Source organism: Phanerochaete carnosa (genome assembly GCF_000300595.1).
Source record: "Phanerochaete carnosa HHB-10118-sp unplaced genomic scaffold PHACAscaffold_2, whole genome shotgun sequence".
Lineage (NCBI taxonomy): Eukaryota > Fungi > Basidiomycota > Agaricomycetes > Polyporales > Phanerochaetaceae > Phanerochaete > Phanerochaete carnosa.
In genome coordinates, this window is record NW_006767629.1 from 236,306 (window position 1) to 257,268 (window position 20,963).

Below are 20,963 nucleotides of genomic sequence, written 5' to 3' on the forward strand. Positions count from 1 at the left end.
ATTGTTGTATGAAAAGGCCGTGAGTGGCAACCATTCAGCCCAGTCTGCTTGTCGGTAGTTGATGAATAATCAGAGATACTGTTCTATCTTGCGATTGATGCGTTCCATCTGTCCATCTGTCTGGGGGTGATACGCGGTTGAGGAATTGGCTTCGATTCTGAGAGATTGGTACAACTCGGAGATGAACTGATTTTTGAATTCAGTTCCCCTATCACTGATGATCTTTCGGGGTAGTCCATGATGTGCGACTACATTATCTCAGAGTGCCTTTGCCTATCCTTCGGCGTTGAGCTCGATGGTACTTAGTATTGCGATTATCTGCTTAGAGTACATACAGACGATTACGAGGATAGCATTGTATCTGAAGGAGTCCGGCAATACGCCTATCTTGTCAACGGAGATTACTTCCCAGGGTCGTGAAGGAGTTTCATTTGGGAATAGAAGTCCGGTAGGTCGTGTCGTATGAACTTTGGTCTTCTGGCATTTCTCACATCTGGCCACGTATTTCCTGATATCTTCTCGAATTCAGGGCCACCAGTAGTTACGCATGACCATTTCATGCGTCTTGTATTGACCAGGGTGTCCAGCCAATGGGGTGTCATGGTGATGAGCAATGATTTGCTCATGGAGTTTTCTATTTACCGGTACGTAAATACGGTTCTTCCATGTCACAAGTCCAGTACTATCTTCGTTCCAGTCTTTGTCCTTGTTCTGTAAAGCTACGGTAACTAACAAATCTCGGTTCTTTTTGTATTTTTTAATTTCTGCGACCCAGTCCTGGTCGATTCCTTCTAAACTAAATACGGTACTACGAATCAGGGCTTGAAAATGTTCTGGTTTTAGTAATATGATATCTGAATTGTCTTCCTTTCCTGCATTGTGCCTTTTTTGGCGAGATAGTCCGTTTGCTTTGCCATTAGATTTACCAGACTTGTGATGCAACGAGTATTGATATTCAGCTAACTCGGTTACCCATCGGGCCTGTCGTCAGTTGAGCTTCTGCGGCTTCTGGAAGTATTCTAGATTCTTGTGATCCGTCCATATTTCAAACGGATGTATGGCACCCATGAGGTACTGACGCCATTTATCAAGGCTAGTCATGATTGCGAGAAGTTCCTTATCGTAAATCTTGTAATTTCTTTCGGCAGCTGTCATGGCTTTAGACAGGTAGGCAACAGGCTTCCACTTGCCATCTTGTCTCTGGGCTAATTCTGCTCCTACGGCAAAGTCTGAGGCGTCGCATTCTACTCAATATGGGTCATTGTCATTGGGTATGGCTAGTACTGGCGCCGTGCATAGAGCGTCTTTTAGGCTTGTGAAGGCTACTTCTTGTTCGACGGTCCATTCGAAAGTGGCATTGCCCGTTAGGGAACTGAGTGGTTTTACTATTTTGCCATAATCTTGGATGAATCTTCGGTAGAAGTTGGTAAATCCAAGGAATGCCTGAATATCTTGTTTGCACTCAGGTCGTGGCCAATTGACAACTCCTTCTATCTTGACTGGGTCCATGCGAACAACTCCTTTTCCTACTATCATCCCGAGGTATTCTATCTCTGCTTTCTCGAACTCGCACTTTTCCGGTTTTAGATAAAGTTTGTGTTCCCTTAAGATTTGAAGAACCTGCCGCGTGATCCGACGGTGTTCTTTGAGATCTTGAGTGAAGATCATGATGTCATCTAGATAGACTACCACGTGTCCTTGACTGATGAGATCTCCGAATATATTGTTCATCATGGTTTGGAATGTAGCCAGGGAATTGGTAAGACCAAAGAACATAACAAGTGGCTCAAATAGTCCTCGGTTCATTAGGAACACTGCCTTCTCTTTGTCTCCTTCTTTGATGTGGATGTTGTTATACCTTCATCGGATGTCTAGTTTCGTAAAGTACCGCGCCTGCTTCAATTTGTCCACTAGTTCTTGTATTAAAGGAAGTGGGTAGCAGTTTTTTATTGTCAGCTCATTCAGCTTTCGATAATCTTGTACAGGTCGAAGTTGTCCATCTTTTTTCTTGACAAAGAAGAATGGAGAAGCCCATGGGGATTTTGATGGTCAAATTCTCCCGGTTCGGAGGTTCTCTTCTATGAACTCATCAAGTTCTTTTTGTTCGTTTACGGAAATAGGATAAACCTTGCAACTGATTGGTTGCGCGCCTGGTGTGAGTTCGATTGCGTGGTCCCAAGGTCATCTTTGCGGTAGAGAGTCAAAGTCTTCTTTGCTAAATACGTCGGAGTAATCATGATAGTGACTCAGGATGGTATTTTCAAAGGTCTTGGCTTCGTGTTTCAGACTTTCTTTGATTGCTAGGTCCGTGGCTGTGGTGCAAATACGTGCTGCTCCCGTAGCAAAATATGTTTCATGGTCTAGAATAAAGATTCTATCCCCTTCTTCTAGGTGAGCCTCCGGATCACTGGGCTCCTCCTGATCAGCATCAATATCAATTAATCGGGCGGCATATTTGCAGGTAATCGGGCACTGATCAAACTGAATGACTTGTTCCTGCCAATCGATAGATGGGTTGTGAATCTGTAACCATTCATATCTGAGGAGGATTGGGGTCTTTCCCAGATTTGTAACGGCGAACGGAAGTCGCTCAATGTGGTCCTGGATTTCCACCCTTAATTTAACAAAGTCGGTGATTGCCCCGCCGGCATTATGCGTGCCGTCCGCATTATAGACAGGGATCGGTGATGGCAGTTTCTTTGTGGTGATGTTGTTATCGCGGACAAACTGCGCATCAATCGAAGATCCAGTGCATCCTGTGTCTAATAGCGCTTTGACTGATAAGCGCTGCTGCGTGTCCAGGGTGGTGATGATCATTGGAATGTCCATTTGTATCCCTTTCCTTCCTCAGATAAATTGAGGCTGCTTTCACAGTTCATTCAAGAAGTCTATAGCTTCTTCTTCTTTCATCTGCCTGATTTGGTTCATACAGGCTTCAGAGGCATCAACACTCTTCTTTGAGTGTACCCATTTGGTCAACAATCTAAGCGCTGCAGCTTCTTTGCTGGCTATCCATTGGCGGATCCAAGCTGCCGTCCAGGGTGTGTGGCGCTGCCACTGCGTAGGTTCGGTCTGATGTTTTGGTGTAGATAATAATTTTTTGTTCGGGGGAATTAAGCAAAAGGATTGAACCTCTCCGCGCCGCTCTGCGGACGCCCCTTTCTTTTGTATATACATGGGAACCCCAAACCAAGAACACAGATAGTTCGTGAAATTCTCTTCAGTCAACTCGGCTACACACCCGGCTGACCGCTTGCAAAACCCTTCATGGCCGCGCGAATTTCTTTGCGAATTGCTGTTTTCCAGTCGAATGGTTCTGCTGTCATGGCAGGAGCTTCGTTCAGCGATGCCAGCAGCGTAAATGTATTGGTAATGGGAACTGCCGGGGTTTCCGCGGCCCGTACTTGTTGAGCTTGTTGCCGATTAGGGCAATTGCGCGAAAGATGTCCTTTTTCCCTGCATCGGAAGCAAAGACCCAAGCGTCGTGCCTGGTCTAGCTCCATTGGCTGGCCTCTGCCGCCGAATGTGACGCCTGTTCCATCATGATGTGTCTGAACCGGGGCGCTTGCAGTGGGCGCGGCTACGTTAGCCTGTGCTCGTGGCGCACTTTGTGCCTGCTGCTGCCGAGGTTGGAATTGTTCTTGCTGCTGGGACTGTGGGTTTTGCCGACGGTACTGCTGCTGATTCAGGTCGATGCGTGCGGCCTGTTGTTTGTAGAGTGTGTATGTAGCAGGGAGTTCTTCCGACAAATTGTAAAGAAGCCAAATGATGTCGGCTCGGAGTGCTTTTTCTAGAAGCGATTTCAACTCCTGGAAATGTGCCTCGAAGTCGTGAATGTTCGCCTGGAAGGCACATAATTCAAACCTTGAGAAGAACTCCTGCGCTGATAGCGCTCCCATCTGCATTGATTGCAGTCTATCGTACACTTCTGCCTGTTCATCAATGAGGAAGTGTATATCTAAATCCTTCCATAGATTGTTCGTGGTCTGGATCACGGTATCTTCATCCGTGTCATACTTCTTCATGTATGTGGCGACGTATTCGCCCGCATGTCCTCCTTTCATATATGACAAGATCATAAGGACCCTGTCAAATTGTTCTGGTAGCCGCTTCCTCTGCGTGACTACATACAATTTCATTTGCGTCTTCCAAGTGATGTACTTGGATTTTGTGCTGTCAAAGACATCAGGCTTCATCGCACTTCCATTGAGGAGCGCGGCACTGTCTTGGTTCTCGGCCATTGCGCCGGGATCAGATGGAGACGAGGGTGGGGTGGGAGAACGACGAGAAGGTGGATTCGAGGCTTCAGAATCTTCTACTACTTCTTCCACAGTGTTTGGTGGGCCCTCTGGTGGTGCTTCAGATTCTTCGAGAGCAATTGAGCGGAGATGGTCAGTGACCGATTCGAGAGTGTCTCATCTGGTTCTGGGTTCTGAACCGGATGCTATGGGTTGCGGGACTGCGAGAGATTCTGAGGGTGCTCCTGTGGGAACTCTTTGTAACAATTCTCCACGTAGTCCTTCTCTACACCAGGGACAACGACTGCTATTATCCGGAGAGTGTGGGCACGGTTGTTGCGCACAGTACTGTACGTTATTGCCACGTATGTAAATGGATCTCCCCTCTAGTTCTCGATGTGTATGTCCTCTACAATCACAGGAAGGCGTGGTCATAAGGTGTCAGGTCCGTGGGGCTGATTGCAGCAAGCCCTGGGACTAATCGTGTTGTAACGACCAGATCAGGGGTAGAGTTTGCCAAAGATAGGGATTTCCGAAAGAGAACCGAAACGCTATTTTAATACAGTTCTAGGAATAGTATAACAGCCCAAGGAGCAATTGCTTCTCTTTGGTCCGATGCCCGGAAAGGGATCGTTGATCTAACTGTTATCGCTTTTCCGACGCCCGGCCACAATCGGTTGCCACGTCGTACTCAGGAATATCCGCTTGCCTGCTGCAAAGCGTGTAACGCCGCCTATGGTAGGGCAGGGTACGATTCTAATTGGACGGAGCTCTGTCTAGCCGCCTAAGGGCTAGTGATTACAGAGGTGACTTCGGGGGTGTGATGTGGTAAAAGTTGTGCAAGTGCACGGAGAAAGGTTCCAGAGGTCCAGGTCTTGATGCGGTAGAATTCAGTAGGGTTAGAATTTAAGGTGAGAGTCAGATGTGCGTATAGGATGGATCGTCGTGTGGAGATGGATGATGGTTGGTGTGGGAGTGACGAGGATTGTCGTAGGGCAGTTGGTGGAGACTCGAGCTAATGTTAGCAACTAACAATCCAACTGGACTGAGCTACGACAACGCTGAGGAGACAGATGAGAGGAATGTGAGTGAGGAAAGACCAGCTCGAGTCTGGCTTGTTATTGAGCAGTACGAGCTCCTTTTATACATGCCAGACTGAATATCTAGAATATCCTACGAATATACGGAGGTGTATAGAAAGTGAAAGAATACTATGGAACCCAGGAGAACCATCTGGGATATGTAATATTCATGACACAAGTCCGCTAATACTCACCAGTAGTGATGTGCGGGCCGGGCCTCAAAGCCTCCAAGCCTGCCAAGCCCGGCCTAAAAAGCCTGGCCCGAGTCAAGCCTGGCAGCGGGCTCAAGGCCGAGCTCGGAGCGTAGTCAAGCCCAAGCCCAACCTGGAAGCCCAGGCTTGGGTGTGCTGGCTCCGTTACCGTTTCCTGAGTTCAGAATGGGGAGAGAGCGACCTAATATGCACATAGAAGACAAAATGTAGATATTCTAGATGTAACGGCTCCCGCCGAGCACGATTGTGCGTCACCATCTGGTGCCTGCCGTAGGCACACGCTCGTGGACTTCGCTGCGACTTGACTTGTTCCACAGATGTAGATCTTCTGGAGATTATAATTTAGTGAGTACATGCAGTATTAATCTACTACACCCAAATACATTCCCTTTTGATAGCACCGGAACACTCGTTGTATTGTGAGCAAGCCCAGGCTTAAGCCCAAGGCTTGGGCCGGGCTCGGGCTCGGCTTGGGCTCAGGGCTCGGCTCGACGTCGCCACAAGCCCAAGCCCGGGCTTTGAGCCCAAGCCGGGCCCGCACATCACTACTCACCAGCATGCAAGCGATCTCCTAGTCTGCAGTGTCATGCTCGAAGATCTTGTGTACCGAACCTCGATAGTGGCAAAATCGTAAACAGGTCCTGCCAGGCTTTTGCAACTGCCATGTACCATGCGTATCGTTAGCTCAGGTTGACGGTAGCCCAGGAGTCAAGCTGCATCATGTGTTGAAGCGCCTAGTGGCTCTGGCTCGGCGTTCCACCCGGCATGGACTTAAGGTGGACATCTTAGATTAGGCGCTGCTAATATGTAGATAGTGATTGGACAATCATATGTAGTGCCCCCACACACGGACCTCTTTATGGCAGGCTTCCCCATTCTAGCGGACTTTCAATTTTGCTTCCTTTTAGTATATAAGGACTCCTCTCGCATCCCCACTCTGCATGCTCTTTCCCTTCGCACTCAGAGTAAGTTCCTTCGTCGCCCTTGCGCAGTATGCACTTATGCTTACGCCCTGTATAGCTAATCCCCGTGTGTATTAGGTTAGATCTATACAGTGTGCTCTTTCTCTTCGCACTCAGACTAATCCCCGTGTGTATTAGATCGTGCCCGCGTGCCACTCGCCAGTTCACGCTTGCGCAGCCCAGTCGTCGTATCACGACAATATCATGTTCGTGCGAACTTCGCTGCGGGGCCACAACGAACCGCTTAAAGTGATGCAGGCTTCAACGGCGACCAGGAATCGCGCAAAACGTGCAACGGGAGCTCGCTACCAATTGTTTCCTAGGCCGGGACGGCAAGTAAGGCGCATCCGGAGGAGGTGGAATCAGGGCGAGTGATTCGGAGGACAACAAGTTTGTGGAAGGAAGGCTCGCTGGAGCACGGTAACGAGGTGAGTGCCATATGGCGCTGTGCGAGAAGAACTACTCATAAGTCACGGTATAGGAAGGCATATGTTGACATGATCGATACTCTGCTTTGACAGTCCATTCGAGGTACGTCCGTTGAACAAGTACCGTTACTCTGGTGCTAAATTTCAACGTTGCAGGTCTCAGACGTTGAGATTACCATTGAAGAAGTTTAAATCGTTATCGTGCAAGAACACGTATGGATACTTGCTTGGCTCTAGGACGACGGTCTGGCAATCGATTTGGTAGCCTACCTCTGTCGAGTGCAACTTCTAAAAGTGCCAGTAACACGCGCGAGCCCCGGTCGTGACCGTGTCGATATCAACCCGTGACAATGTTTTTCTGGGCAGACAGATCCAGATTCCACGCGTATCCCTGTCACGTTATTCCGCAAGGATCTTCGCACTTCGAGAAGCCACGGCGTCAGACGTCAGTGGGTGGCCAGATTTTTCTTCATCACATCGTGGGCCTAGAGGTTGGGTTCGTCTTCGTTGGTCGTGCAGACGGGGGAGGTTTGCCCCTTCCGAAGTAGAAGTACTTTGTTTCCGAGGGCCATCGAACCAGAATCTGGTATTCTTGTGCGTCTCTTTGTCAGCGGACGATAACCTGTACTGTATATTCAGTACCTTTGCTGCAGAGACCATCTTCAGCACATGGGCAGGACCAATGTCATGGCTTTCGCACTAAATGACTACCGCCTTTGCCGTCCATAGTGCTATCACCAGGTCCCGTTGAACAGGGCGGCGACACCGTGCTCACCGAGCACCAGCAGCAGCGATTAGCGCGGTGCAGGCACGAACTAAGTCTGAGATAGTTGCATCTGGTGGCGCTCGCGAAGTGTTATAGTATATGATGCCAGCGAAGAGAATATGCTCCTCGCTAAGCCCGAAGGGCGCAGACGTAAGAGCTTCAGCTTTACCAGCGAGCCTGCCATTCTCGAGTGCTATTTCGACTGATCATAAAGAGTTAGAATTCTGTTATTACGTCGTTAAGGCGATTTTTAGTTAGCCATGATAAGCTTGATCCTGCGAGGAAGCCGTAGAACCTGATCAACGTTAGCTCACAGTAATCAGCATCGGCGCGCCCGCCTGTTCAGCGGAAGCAAGCTGCAGATCGGACGCCACAAAGCATGTATACCTCTCTGGCGTGAGCGTTGGTCTTCCTCGTGTGAAGCCGTCAAGCAAATGACGCCAAAACTATCTGCGTTGTCGCGCACTGGCTCTGCACCACCACCCCCGCTCTGCTAAGTAAAAGCGCATTGTTCCTCGGTCACAATGTTCCGCCTCCATCGTCTACCGCCTGCTCCAGACGAGATCTATTCTTCCAGCCTTGCAACGTTTCACGAAGGACACGCCCTCTGGTACCCGGAGCCACATGAGTCAGGCGAACCGCAGATCGGCGACGTAGGGTTCATACACAGAGGTGCATTCATCAGGCTGTTCAACCTCGACACCTCTGCACCCGAGAAGAAGGTCACATTCTGGCCGGTACCCTTCGATGATATCAAGCCCTTGCCCCCGCACGTCCTCCAGATCGATCGCAGACATCGGCCGCTGGTCCCCGACCATTACTGCAGCCATGGGATGGAGAGCAAGGAGATACATGCCTCAGTAGATGCGTGAGTTTACTGACGCATCTGGGAGCTGCCTTTGCGCTGACAACTCGTAGAACGGCTGGCGCGAGCATGTCATTGGCTCTTACTGCTGCCTACAAATGCAAATCAACACAAAGCGCGGTTCTTGCCCTCAAGAGTGAGGCCCATGCGGAAACGCTGTTCGAGAATCAAGTCCTAGAGAATTACATCGTCCGAAACCATGACACATGGTATACATATGCCACGGGCGTCCTGGGCCACCGGCTCAAGCAGGAGAACCTTGTCGTGATTTGCGGCTGGGTCAAGACAGAAGCAGATTGGGCTGCAGCAGCATTCAGTAACATCAGCTCGAGCTCTCATGTTTCGGTCGAGGGAAATGCAGGCGGCGTCGCGGGTATGGAACTCGGCGGGTCGCACTCGAAGTCTGTGACGGGACCACGGATGCAACGGCAGGGCCGGCACTACTTACCGGATGCGTCTCACCCATGTCCCGTGGAGCCGACGAGGGACCAGTGTATGTTCGTGAAGCGCTACGGAGTACGAAAGCGGTTGTGGATTTTCAAGAAGATCGTTGCGAGCGCGGACTACCATCAGCTTCTGGATATGGACGACGGGAGAAGTGGATCGGGAGGGAAAGGGGCCATAGCACAAGAGGAGGATAATCTGATTGGCGCAAATGTGTTGGAGCTCGAGAGCGAGGTACGTCTCAGTTTATGATATACCGTGGAGTACGCGAACTGACGAGCCATCAGGGCGAGATTCCTGACCCGCTGGACATCCTTCTGGACTAGTGATGTGCGGGCCCGGCTTGGGCTCAAAGCCCGGGCTTGGGCTTGTGGCAGCGTCGAGCTGAGCCCTGAGCCTGAGCCGAGCCTGAGCCCGGCCCAAGCCGCAGGCTTAAGCCCGGGCTTGCTCACAATACAATGAATATTCTGGTGCTATGAAAAGAGAGTATATTTGGATGTAGTAGATTATTACTGCGTGTACTCACTGAATTCAGCCTCCAGAAGATGTACACTTGGGGAATAAGTCGAGTCGCAGCAAAGCCCACGAGCGCGCGCCTACGGCAGGCACCAAACGGTGATGCACAATTGTGCTCGGCGGGAACCGTCGAGTCTAAAATATCAATATTATGTCTGGTGTGTACATCTTAGATCTCTCTCACCTTATCCTGAACTCAGGGAACAGTAACAGAGCCGGTACACCCAAGCCTGGGCTTCCGGGCCGGGCTTGAGCTTGACTACGCTCCGAGCCCGGCCTTGAGCCCGCCGCCAGGCTTGGCTCGGGTCAGGCTTTTTGGGCCGGGCTTGGCGGGCTCGCGGGCTTTGAGGCCCGGCCCGCACATCACTATTCTGGACTATATGCTGGAAGTAAGTCTACTCAAGCCGAATGGTACTCATGACACTAAGCGATGCATCTTTTATTGTAGACCACCGGCGCCGAGACTGTCATTGCCAGCGATGACGACGTCAAGAGCATCGTCGTACGTACCGTGTGAATTACCTAGCATACTACGTATGACTGATTTTGACCCAGGGTGGCGATCGAGTGGTCGATTTCGCGAGCTACCTTCGTCAAGTGCAGCCCCCGGTGCAAGTTGACGGCACGCGTGAGTGTTCTATGTCTTGGCAATAATGATATCTAACAGTAACGACCGTTCGCATAGTCGGATTACTCTGCATAGAAGATGTGATCTCTCATGAGCGAAAGCGCACTTTGGCACGTCGTAACATCACGTCTGCCGACAGGAGTGAATGGCCAGATGTCACCTTGGACGGCGCTGGTCACCCGGGCGATCGGCACGTCTTCATCGGCCCCACGAAAGCGAAAGTTCGACAAATGAAGTTGAGACAGCTCATCTTCGCCAACCCTCGAGATCCATCCGCATCCTGCAAGCACTTTTCCCTGTCACCCGACGGCAACCTTCTGGCCGTATCCTTTAGAGGCAGCGATATCCTCGTGTGGCGAATATTTGATGGTCTACTTGTTCAACGCCTACACCATCAGGGTCACATGGAGCCCGTTCTCTTCCTTGAATTTTCTCCCAACAATCACTCCCTTGTCACGGGATCTGAGGATGCGACCGCGATCATCTGGAATATCCGAGATGATCACGCGCTTCTACGTCTACGTCTAGAAGGACATCGTGGGGCGGTTAGGAGGGTCGTGTATGCTCCCCATGGCGCGCTCATTGCCACTATTTCTGACGGTGACGAATCTGTGAAGATTTGGAATGCCTCGACTGGAGCATGTCTGCATTCCTTCGACGTAGAGCAGAACGTATGGCAGGTCGCCTTCTCCCTAGATGGTTCGCGTGTCTATATCAACATTCACGACTCCTATTTGATCTATGACACCCAAACTTACACGCCCATTGCTGAAGTGCGGCATGACAACTGCGAAATGTCAGTATCTCAGCAAGGCGACCGCATAATCACTGGATCGAGGGATGATCGAGTGAAGATTTGGAGTGCAACTACCGGCAAAAAGCTTCTCACAATCAACTACCCGAGAAAGCTTTCATACCCTGTAGCATTCTCCCCAGACGGCGCTGAGGTGCTGGCGGCTTGTGACGCAGGCAAGACGGCTGTCACCTTCGACTCATGGACAGGCCAGCTACATCATGTCCATGAGCTCTCAATGGTGTTGAATCATGCCTCATACTCTGCGCACGGAGATTACGTTGCCTTGGAAGAGAGCAGGGGGAGTCTCTGCATTTGCGACGCGAAGTCTGGAGTGTTCCTTGCGAGGTTCGAGCAGCTTGGTGATGAAGGTCACCGCAGGGATGGGCCTCGATTTGTGCTCTCCGGTCAAAACCTGGTGGTACGTTTCTCCGATGGGCTTTTGCTCCTGCATTGTATTCAGGATGTATTACGACTGAGATAGCATAAATATGGTATAGTGTTTGCTGATGTACTATGCGAGTGTATAAAGTGACTACTTCATGTGATGAGTGAAGATGGGTAAGAGCATGTGTAAAATATGAGTGAGGGACGAGAAGCCAGTGAGTATAATGACAGTGGATACTGGGCTCTGCGGGGCGCGGAGAGCGTGCTTGGGGGCGACTCAGTTCACAGGTTCAATTTGATGACAGCTACAACGGGACGCACTTGAGGAACACACTAGTGGTCTTAGAGCTTCCTTAATTATGGCACATATATTTCTAGCCCTTTCATATAGCAACACGTGATGGCTAAGCAGGATAGGTGGAGGGGGAAAGCATCGAGACATGCCGAGCGGAAGTCCGTTTGATGATCCCCGATGAGCCCGGAAGATTTTGATCTGCGTCACGTGCGGGCGGCGTTGAGCTCATTGCTTCTGTCCCTCGACACCCAGCTGTCACTGTCCACTAAACCAAGAAGGTACTCTTGCCTAGTGTTGCTGGCATACTGTACATCGTGCCTCGACTTCTGCGCACCGCTTTCGTTAACAGCACTCCTTCTGGGCGCTCATGCAAGTACCCAGGTGGCTCTTGCTCGACCCATGTCGTCTTCTCCTGGGGCTCGCTCTATCCCGCAGGGCCTTTTGTTGATGTACACCGCCAACTTGCGCATGGGTGATGACCAGGTGAAAAGCGCTCGCAGGGAGCAGAAGCCGTGCATCTGATCTCAGAGTCAGTGCGTCTGAAAATCAGGAGTATTCCGACATCATTCGGACCGTATGAGTTCACTTCTGCAATACGCCTGGGCGTACGTCCGCGACACATATGTGCGGATTCTGTGTAACATGAGCAGTTCGCACATAAGTCAGCCAATATTTCTGGACCAGATTTCCTCTCGCTGCTGTACAATTTTGTGCACATCAGGCGTTCAATGTGTGAATAATTAGTCATTTATTTGGTATATATGCGGAGGTCACACTGCTACTACATTAATCGGCATTATTGACAATCTCGTCAATTTCCTGTTGCCACACGTTGGCAGTCCGAGGGAGCGAAGCCGATTCTGCTATGTTTTCTACACCATGAATGCGGCGATCCTCCTTCAATGTGTCATGAAAATAGCTGCGATGAAGATCAGCGGTGCACGGAGTAAAGTTATATGAGAGTGTGATGCACTCACTGATCTTCGTCTCATCACCTCCTAGTTTCTCACGCAAGCTGCGGAGGTTCGCATCCACGCTGTCCCAAAAGTCACGCTGGCTGTTTTTCATGAAGCACTTGCGCTTCACAGATGAGGTGCCAAGGACAGTTGAGCACAAAAATCAGGAAAGATAAGTTGGAGACTTACGAAAAATGCGGCTCGTGCACACAAAGGAACAGACGGCTTGCACATGCTGGTACCTTTCGTTGTATAGATGCAACACATCTTTTGAGTCAGCGCATAGATGGTCCAGTGCTCAGTGTTTGGGCCCTGAACACTTCGCTCAAACTGCAAGAGCAACAAGACCTTAATAAAACGAAAAGAGCTGCATGAGCACACTCACATAGGCTTTGAACTGTCGGCGGATGTCCATGTTCATGTCTTCAATGACATCGGTAATGGTTCCCCACTTGGCAAAGTCCTTGTCGTTGTTGGGAGGCAGCTCAAAGACTGATCGTTCTCTTTTGATGACAGACTTTGATTGGGAACATTAGCATCAAATGGCATCTGCTTTAAGATGCTCAGTGCTTACCGTCATTCTGTTGACAGCAATGTCCCCCTTGTAAGCTGGAAGGCATGGAGACAGAAAGACACCCAATGCCCATGCTTGGACATTGGTCTGCAATTGGCAGACAGGTTGAGATAGTATGAACCTTTGCGAGCTCTTAAAGACACACCTTGAACTCTTTTGAAGGTTGCCAGGGAGCCTTCTCGACACTTTGGTCTTTGTCTCGCTATTGAGTGATAAGCAGTGCAGCATATATCTTTGCTTCTCAAATGATTTGCGAGTCCTTGTTATGATACATATGAGAAGTTGTCTCGTGTACTACAGAACGTAAGGACTCACCGATACGAACTGCACAAGTTCTCCCACCTTCTCTGTGCGAAGTCATTTTCTAGCGCCCAGCTGCTTCGCGTACTCAATGTAGTTTCGGTTGGGTTGAATTCTTGTCGAGGCTGGGTCAGGAGGCGCAGTGGTGGATCGGGAGTCAGGACCAGATTGATCAAGGCGAAGAGGGTCATTGCTGAGGTCATCACTGCTGTACTCATCATCGTCTCGTTCATGCCGTTTTCCAGTTGTGGCAGTCAGATCAAGAGACAAGTGTACCGAGCCGGGGCCTCTCTCAGCAAATTCAGCAAATTTGTTGTCGAGGGTGCTTAGTGTGGGTGCCATAAGAGCTGTGGGGGATGTGGTTTAGGTCAGGTTCTGAGGCCACCAATCCATGCACAAGTCTTGATCAAAATTCAGGTCCCGCAGGCTGTCCAAGACATTTCGGTGACGACGACTCCTCTTCAGGAATGCAAAATATTGTCCTCACCAATTGCACTGATATTTGACTGTCATGGCTCCAGCTGCAAAGTCACTTTCAGGATGTGAGCAGTCTGCCTTGCCAAAAAGAAAGTACAGAAATATTGCTTACCCACTGTTTGACATGCCGCAGTTGTCGATTTGTCTGAGGATGGAAAGAAGGCTCAGTGCAGTCTCTGTCATCCCAACGAAGGGGGTCAGACCATGGCAAGAGGAAGCATTGCTGCTCACCTTAAAACTCAGGCCCATCACACTTGTGCCGAAGATTATGCTCAGCACCAAGCAAGAGCCACAGCCATAAACCAACGTCTCCAGAGGGAAGATCTTGCAATGGCACAAACGATACACCTTTGTGCTGTTAACATTGTGCAGGCAGGCATACCTGATGGTCAGGGAGGTGGTGCAGAGGAAGCTCGAATGTGGGAATCATTTGACGCCGATGCAGATTGCTTCACCTTTGGCACCAGACAGGGCCCTGAAGCTCTTGCAGCGCGTGCTGAGCACCACTGGGAGCGAGAGCTGAGAGACTTCGAGCTGTCAGAGGATTGGGCACGAGAAAGTGCAGAGGATGACTGGTTGGCCGAAATTCTTGGTGACATCAGTAGGTGCAATATGATCTGCACTCTGCTCTAATAAACATAACTGGCTGTGCACCCTGTGATTAACAGAGCTCAACGATGGTCAGAATGAAGGCCCTGTCTTTGAGAATATGAGCGCAGACACTTCTTCGTCCAACAGACAGTGGGCTCCATATGATTCAAGAACGGTAAATTTAATAACTTGTTCGGTAGCTTGTCATGCTCACAAGTATATTTGCAGATGTTCTTGCTAGACCTTCTGGGCAATCTACCACGCCTGCCTGTGTCTGACTCTCTAATGCGAGTTTTTCTATGGATACTGAAAGAAACTGGTGCGCGTGATGTTCCAAGCTTTGCGCATCTGTGCAAAGTTCAAATAGCTCTCCGCAAGCAAAACGGCATCCCAACTTTGCAGTGCGAGTCAGCTTTGGGTAATATATTCTATATGAATGACCCTTGCAGCATAATTGCTAAGATGAGTTGAAATTTAGCTGTCCATAAGTATAACGCACTGAGACTGCCCTTAGGATTGGTCAAATCCACAAATTCGCCCATATATTAATGTATATCCTGAAGAGCCCGATGGGCCTGTCTCAGAGATATGGCACGGCCTGAAATGGCGCCAGGAAATGGACCCCGATGCACTGAGCCCTATGTGGGATGCAGGCAGCGGTCGGCATTACTATGTGAATGAACTAGCTGAGCTGCATGATGGGCAGCTCGTGATACCAATTCGATGGTTCATTCGCCACAGTCAAGTTCACGCAGATGCGTTTTTGGTCATAGTCAATGCAGAGGTTTGCTTGTTTTTAACATCTCACTCTATCGGGTGATATTGACTTGCATTTAGGGCATTGCTTCCGTGCGTGATAGCGAAGAGATTATTGTTGCAGCCAATGATCTGTCTAAGAATTTCTTGGAACTTGATGACAGGCTTTCTGCCGCATGGGACGGTATATTACAGCACTCCATCATCTTTCTAGCTTTGCTAACCCCCTTTTTATCATGTAGAACATGCTCAGTCCTGGGGATATGGCAAGAAGATGCCCAATCCTCTGTGCAACATTGCTCAGGGAGACCCTCTCTACACTAGCTACATCGACTATTTTGGTGATGATGTCTCCGGTAATCGCTCCAAGTTTTGGAACAAGCACTGGAATGCCTATATCACCCACCGGAACCTTCCCCGCAAGATGCTCCAGCAGGAATTTCACATGCACTTCATTTTGACGTCTCCGCATGCCAGCATTACAGAGCAGTTTGGAAAGTTTAAAGAGGCTGTTGAGTCAACCCACACCAAGCCAGTTCAGGTTCGCAATGGCTTAAATGGACAGACTGTTCGATTTCGGGTCTATGTCAATGCTGAGCCCTCTGATAATCCCATGCAAAGCGAAACCTCTGCACATATCGGAGGTGGAGGAAATTTATTCTGTCATAAGTGTGACACTGGTGGTACAGACAAGCACAAAGAGAGCGACTGTGGCTTTGAAAGCCTCTTTAACCCCGGAACTCCATGCACCAAGGACGACATAGTTCTTGCCTTGAAGCAGCAGGTTAACACAGCATGTCACGGGGTCGCACAGCATGTCAAGGACCTGCAGACCAAGACTGGAGTCAAGGATGCATACACTCAGCACTGGATCGACAACACTCTCGAACGTGCTCGCTCGATGAAGAAAAGCAGCCCATCTCGCTTGAAAGAGTCTATCCAAGAAGAGCTGACTCAGTGGGTTTCCGACAACTGGTCCACCATACTCACTCCATTCTACACCATGCCGGGCTTTGATCTGACCAAGGACATGCCAATCAAAATTCTGCATACAATTCTGCTAGGACTAGTCAAATATACCTGGCATGGCACTCACACAGCCTGGAATTCAAGCACGAAGGATCAATACACTCTATGACTGCAGGCGACTGATGTCAATGGGCTCTCTATTCCTGCGATTCGTGCAGGCTATATTTTGCAGTACGCAAACTCACTTATCGGCCGTCAGCTCAAGACGATAGCCCAGACGATCGTGTTTCATGTGCGTGATCTTGTGCTGCCACTCTACTTTCAGCTGTGGGTTGCCGTCGGAGAGCTGTCTGCATTGCTGTGGCATTCTGAAATTCACAACATGGACAAATACTTGGTATGTAATGTCTTGTTCTCTCACAGCTAGCATGCCGACTAGGCTGATGCCCATCATCCACAGGACGACCTTGATATTGCTATTGCCAACGTTCTTGATCTGTTTGCAGAGATTGACCCCAGCAAGATTGTCCAGAAGATAAAGATTCATCTTCAAACTCATGATCGATACGACATCCTGCAATTCGGGCCTCTGGTGGGGCTTTCGACCGAGGTTTTTGAAAGCTCCAATGCGGTATTCTGGTATTGCTTGATCCACTCTAACCACCGCGCTCCGAGCCGTGATATTGCTCTGCAACTGGCGGCCCAAGAGTCACTGAAACACTGCATCACAGGTGGCTACTGGCCGACAGACAGTGCTGACTCTCCGAATGCTTGGACAAACGCGGGCCTCGGAATCCGAGATTATTTGACCAATCAGCCAATTCTCCAGCGCCTGCTTGGCTGGACATCACATACTGCACAGATTCCTGGTGAGTTATTACAGCTCGTACTTCGTGCTCAATTGATGTGCGATTTCTGACATGATGCTAAGGTTCTGCGCTATCTGTACCACTGAAACGCGGCCAGAAAACTCGTCCTACGTGTTCTCTCTCACAGACGAAGGCCGCTTCTGCAGGCAATATAGGTTCCTTTAGTGACAGCAGATCCTCGCAATGGGCAGAAGGACGCTCATTTGTGTCGCAGAGCAAAGAAGTATGCACCAACGGAACATGGGTCTTTGCACGGTCACCTTCAGATGTGAGTTATACAAGGCGATTACACAGTATCTTCTTACACCAGCTGTCTGACTGGTTCTCGTCCCCAGAATAACCAGTCGGTCATCGGACGAGTAGCTGAGATCCTGATTGAGGCTGAAAACAGCACTCGAACTCTCATTGTGCTTGAGCAGTTCAAGGTTGCTGTGATGCGCCACGAGACATTCAAAATGCCCTATCTTGTCTCGTCATTTGGGGAATCATACTTAATCCTTGCCGCAAAGGTACGGGGCTATAATATCATCCAGTGAGCCGATTTGACCAAACTTGAATGAGCAGGACGTGAAGTTTGTGGTGAACACCCAGCATGACTGTGCTCACGCCAGCTGCAGTGTGTCTAGCCATCATGCTGTTCTTCAAGAGCAAGAGGAATCTGGACGCACTGAAGCTGTCTTCGTTCACAAGCAGGGCCAGTGCGATCAGTTTATCATCAACATGACATCATTTCATAATGCCCATCTCGTTTGTCAAGTGCTCCCCTGACACCTGACAGCTCATCAGCTCCTATTTCCAAATCGCTCCGCAAAACATCTCGAGCAAGCGCGGCAGCTCCGTCAGAAAAATAACACCAAGAGAGAAGCAGCGAAGGAGAAGAGGCAGAAGAAAACAAAGACAAGTGGACCATCACGGAGAGGAGCACAAAGCGAAGCACGTACAAAACAAGTAGCTGAGGCTTGTGGCAGTGAAGCAGAGTCATTGGACGCTCCCGAGGACAGCTTCGAATGTTCCGGCGAGGCTGAGAGTGCAGCCAAAGAGCCTGAGTCTGAGCACTCCCGCAAACGCAAACGGCTTATTTAGACCTATTAGATAGATAAAGCTTCTGGAAAATGATAATTGTCAACCCTTGCACAAGCTCACTTTGTGAAGCCTCAAAATATATGGGAAAGATAGCCGACAGTTGCGAAACACTGATGAATTCCACGAAAGAGAGGGCCCATAATAAACGCCTGCTGCAGCCCTTCCGCTCCCAAAAACTCATTTGCATTGCATGTGTGTTGAATATGCAACACATGTACTAAACATACGGAACGCAGACAAATGAGACACCTGCACCATGAATGTCTGACGTCTGCGATGCACCCGCATGCACATGTGGCTCACCCCCGAAGCGCCTGTCTGTCTGCTCTCTGAGTGCAAGTTGGTAGTGTAGACCTATAGTGGCAAAGATTTTGCTTTTATTTATTTGCCATCTCCACAATGATAGTCACCCGGCGCAATACAGCTGGATCACTATGACTCCACTGACGCTGGACACAACATTGGCAAAAAGGGATGGAGATTATATTGCATTAAAATGCAATATAATGCAATCCGGTCCGTTATCTTGCATTATAAACTCAAAAATCACTACAAATCGCATTATAACACATTATAAATGCCCAGTGGTGCATTATAATGCATCATATTTGACCGCCCAATGTGCTGATGAAGTTTTTAGCATATGCCCCAAATTGACAGGTTTCAACACTCCTTGACCTCGTACCACCACCATCTCCTTGGGCGCCTTCAGGCGATTCCCCCAAGGGGCCTTATTCTACTAAACATCTATCCATAATAATCCCTAGGATGCTCTTCCTGCATCCTTCGCCATCCTTTCAAGAGGTCGTAACCCATGAAAGCTCTCTGTCCTCGATGGATGAAGGTGAAACAAACAAGATAATGTCTGCCTTTGGGCGCTCGACGAGTGTCTGGAGGTGGACACCTCAAATTGTCCCTCATCCCCTCTCTCCTTCCCTGTGGAACAGACACCAATCCCCACACTGACTGCCTTCACCGCCAGGACTGAATAGTCCCCTCCTCCAAGCTGAACAGGGGCCCCGGGCAGATGGCCGCTGCTCAACTAGAGGTAGTAAGTTGGCCCTTGAAAGCCTGTACCAGGTGCCCACACCTACCATCCCCTGTGGATGGGAGAGTTAAGCTGGCCTCTGCCTCAGCCCATCGGGTGCTGTCCTGTAATAATTGGTCAGTACAAGTGCAAGCTGGTGGCTCAAACCATAGTAGGAGAGGGGTGGGATGTTGATAGTTGCAGTACCAGGTGTAGGTCAGGCGCGTGGCTAAATGCAAGTACCAGGGGAGAATGGGAGTGGGGCGGAAGACAACTACATAAGGATCTCGCCAACTCGAGCAGCAGCCAAGTGCCCTGCTGTACCACCTCGAAGACAAGTTCCGTATACAGGCACCATGTCAAGGGCCTTCTACAACGGGGGACTGGACTTCGCTGGGAGCTTCGGCAACCATATCCAAACCAGTGTAAGTCTGGTAATTCCTTTTTCCTTGTTTACAGGGTTTTTTTGGATTGAGCTAGGGTAACGCTTGGGTTTGGTGGAGGTGCTAATCGCCTCTGGAGACCTCTGTAAAACATGATACCCCAGTTTCTGTACTCTCTCAAGAGACAGTTACAGCCTCAGGTGGGGCATGTTTCCTTTGTAGTACCTGATGACGCACACCTCTAGTTAGATTATTATGGCCCTCATGTAGCTGTAGTCCTACGGGCCTTTATAAACATTCAGAAAAAAAAATTGACAGGTTTCTCCAGAGTTTAACACTTGGAATTTGGACGTACAAGGGATTAGCCTGGCCACTGCGTCAAGCCCGGGAACCTTGTCCTTGACAACAGCTCAGTTATGAGCAGTACGCCTGGCTGAGCTTTCACGACATTCAGGTGCTTTGGAGGCCCACTTCAAGCGGCGCGGGCTCCAACAGCGGCCAGGAATATTGCAGGAAATATGTTGGCATGGTTGACATGCTCTTCGAAAATCTGCTCGAAGTAAGTTCACCGAACGAATGCCGTTACTCTTGCGCTGAACCCCTGCAAAATAGTCATCGCCAGTAATGATAAGGCTGAAAGCATGGTAGTGCATGAGCCAAAGCGAGAACTCAAGAGGTCTATATTCTCACTCAGCCCTACAGCGACGATTGGGAGGCTTATTTAATGACCTGTCTACGGGCTTTGTTGAGTACGGCCTTCGACAAACACCAAGCCTATGACACACGCAAGTCTCTCCCGTCATAGCTGTGTCGATATTGAAACGCGTTGCCATTGTAACTTTGTCGTCGGGTAGTGCAAGCATGGTTGGGCCTTCACGTATTAATACGTCCTATGTCTGTCTGAGTGGGTAGCCTGATGTTTTCCTTCCACTACGGGCATGAGCTGGTTTCAGATCACCTGAAATGTCCTGGTCAAGCCATCAAAACTGTTTCATTTTCGAAGACTTAACCGGGGCTTTCTTGTGTCCCAAAATGATAGATTTGCTACCACTTTCATAGCCATTTGTGGTGCAGGAAAATGATAAATTTTGTGTAGCCTGAAATGAACCTGAAATGACTCAATATGGCTACATTTCAGTACAGCAAAGAGTTCATGTTTCAGGAGACTTTGTGGCGCATTTCAGGACATCTGAAAGAACATATGTAGAAATCATTTCCGCCTCATGTTTGCAATGAGGAAAGGTCCGGGCAAGGAAAACTTTTAATGGTTCTAAAATTATCATTTACGGCAAATTTATAGTACATTTCTAGGACGTTTCTGACTTTGCTCAGGTAAAAATATTCTAGCTCATAAAATAGCTT

General features: G+C 49.4%; 4 protein-coding genes across 4 annotated transcripts; 3 read left to right on the forward strand and 1 right to left on the reverse strand.

Annotated features, from left to right (window-relative positions):
• Positions 1-8,212: 8,212 nt before the first annotated feature.
• PHACADRAFT_86413 (uncharacterized protein) lies at positions 8,213-9,249 on the forward strand (the record flags this gene model as incomplete). Its single annotated transcript, XM_007391336.1, has 2 exons — positions 8,213-8,556; positions 8,607-9,249. 2 exons carry the CDS (start codon positions 8,213-8,215, stop codon positions 9,247-9,249), a joined length of 987 nt encoding a protein of 328 aa, XP_007391398.1.
• Positions 9,250-9,893: 644 nt separating this feature from the next.
• PHACADRAFT_191141 (uncharacterized protein) lies at positions 9,894-12,138 on the forward strand (the record flags this gene model as incomplete). The annotated part of the gene is made up of 5 exons (XM_007391337.1): positions 9,894-9,902; positions 9,962-10,015; positions 10,069-10,141; positions 10,199-11,355; positions 11,998-12,138. The coding sequence occupies 5 exons, from the start codon at positions 9,894-9,896 to the stop codon at positions 12,136-12,138; spliced, it is 1,434 nt and encodes a 477-aa protein (XP_007391399.1).
• A 264-nt stretch (positions 12,139-12,402) lies between these two features.
• PHACADRAFT_191142 (uncharacterized protein) lies at positions 12,403-13,637 on the reverse strand (the record flags this gene model as incomplete). The annotated part of the gene is made up of 8 exons (XM_007391338.1): positions 12,403-12,535; positions 12,590-12,696; positions 12,762-12,902; positions 12,958-13,089; positions 13,147-13,233; positions 13,292-13,348; positions 13,462-13,493; positions 13,535-13,637. 8 exons carry the CDS (start codon positions 13,635-13,637, stop codon positions 12,403-12,405), a joined length of 792 nt encoding a protein of 263 aa, XP_007391400.1.
• A 616-nt stretch (positions 13,638-14,253) lies between these two features.
• PHACADRAFT_205059 (uncharacterized protein) lies at positions 14,254-17,644 on the forward strand (the record flags this gene model as incomplete). Its single annotated transcript, XM_007391339.1, has 10 exons — positions 14,254-14,524; positions 14,592-14,689; positions 14,743-14,833; positions 15,078-15,298; positions 15,352-15,454; positions 15,513-16,339; positions 16,415-16,636; positions 16,700-17,108; positions 17,171-17,376; positions 17,444-17,644. The coding sequence occupies 10 exons, from the start codon at positions 14,254-14,256 to the stop codon at positions 17,642-17,644; spliced, it is 2,649 nt and encodes an 882-aa protein (XP_007391401.1).
• Between the last annotated feature and the right edge of the window lie 3,319 nt (positions 17,645-20,963).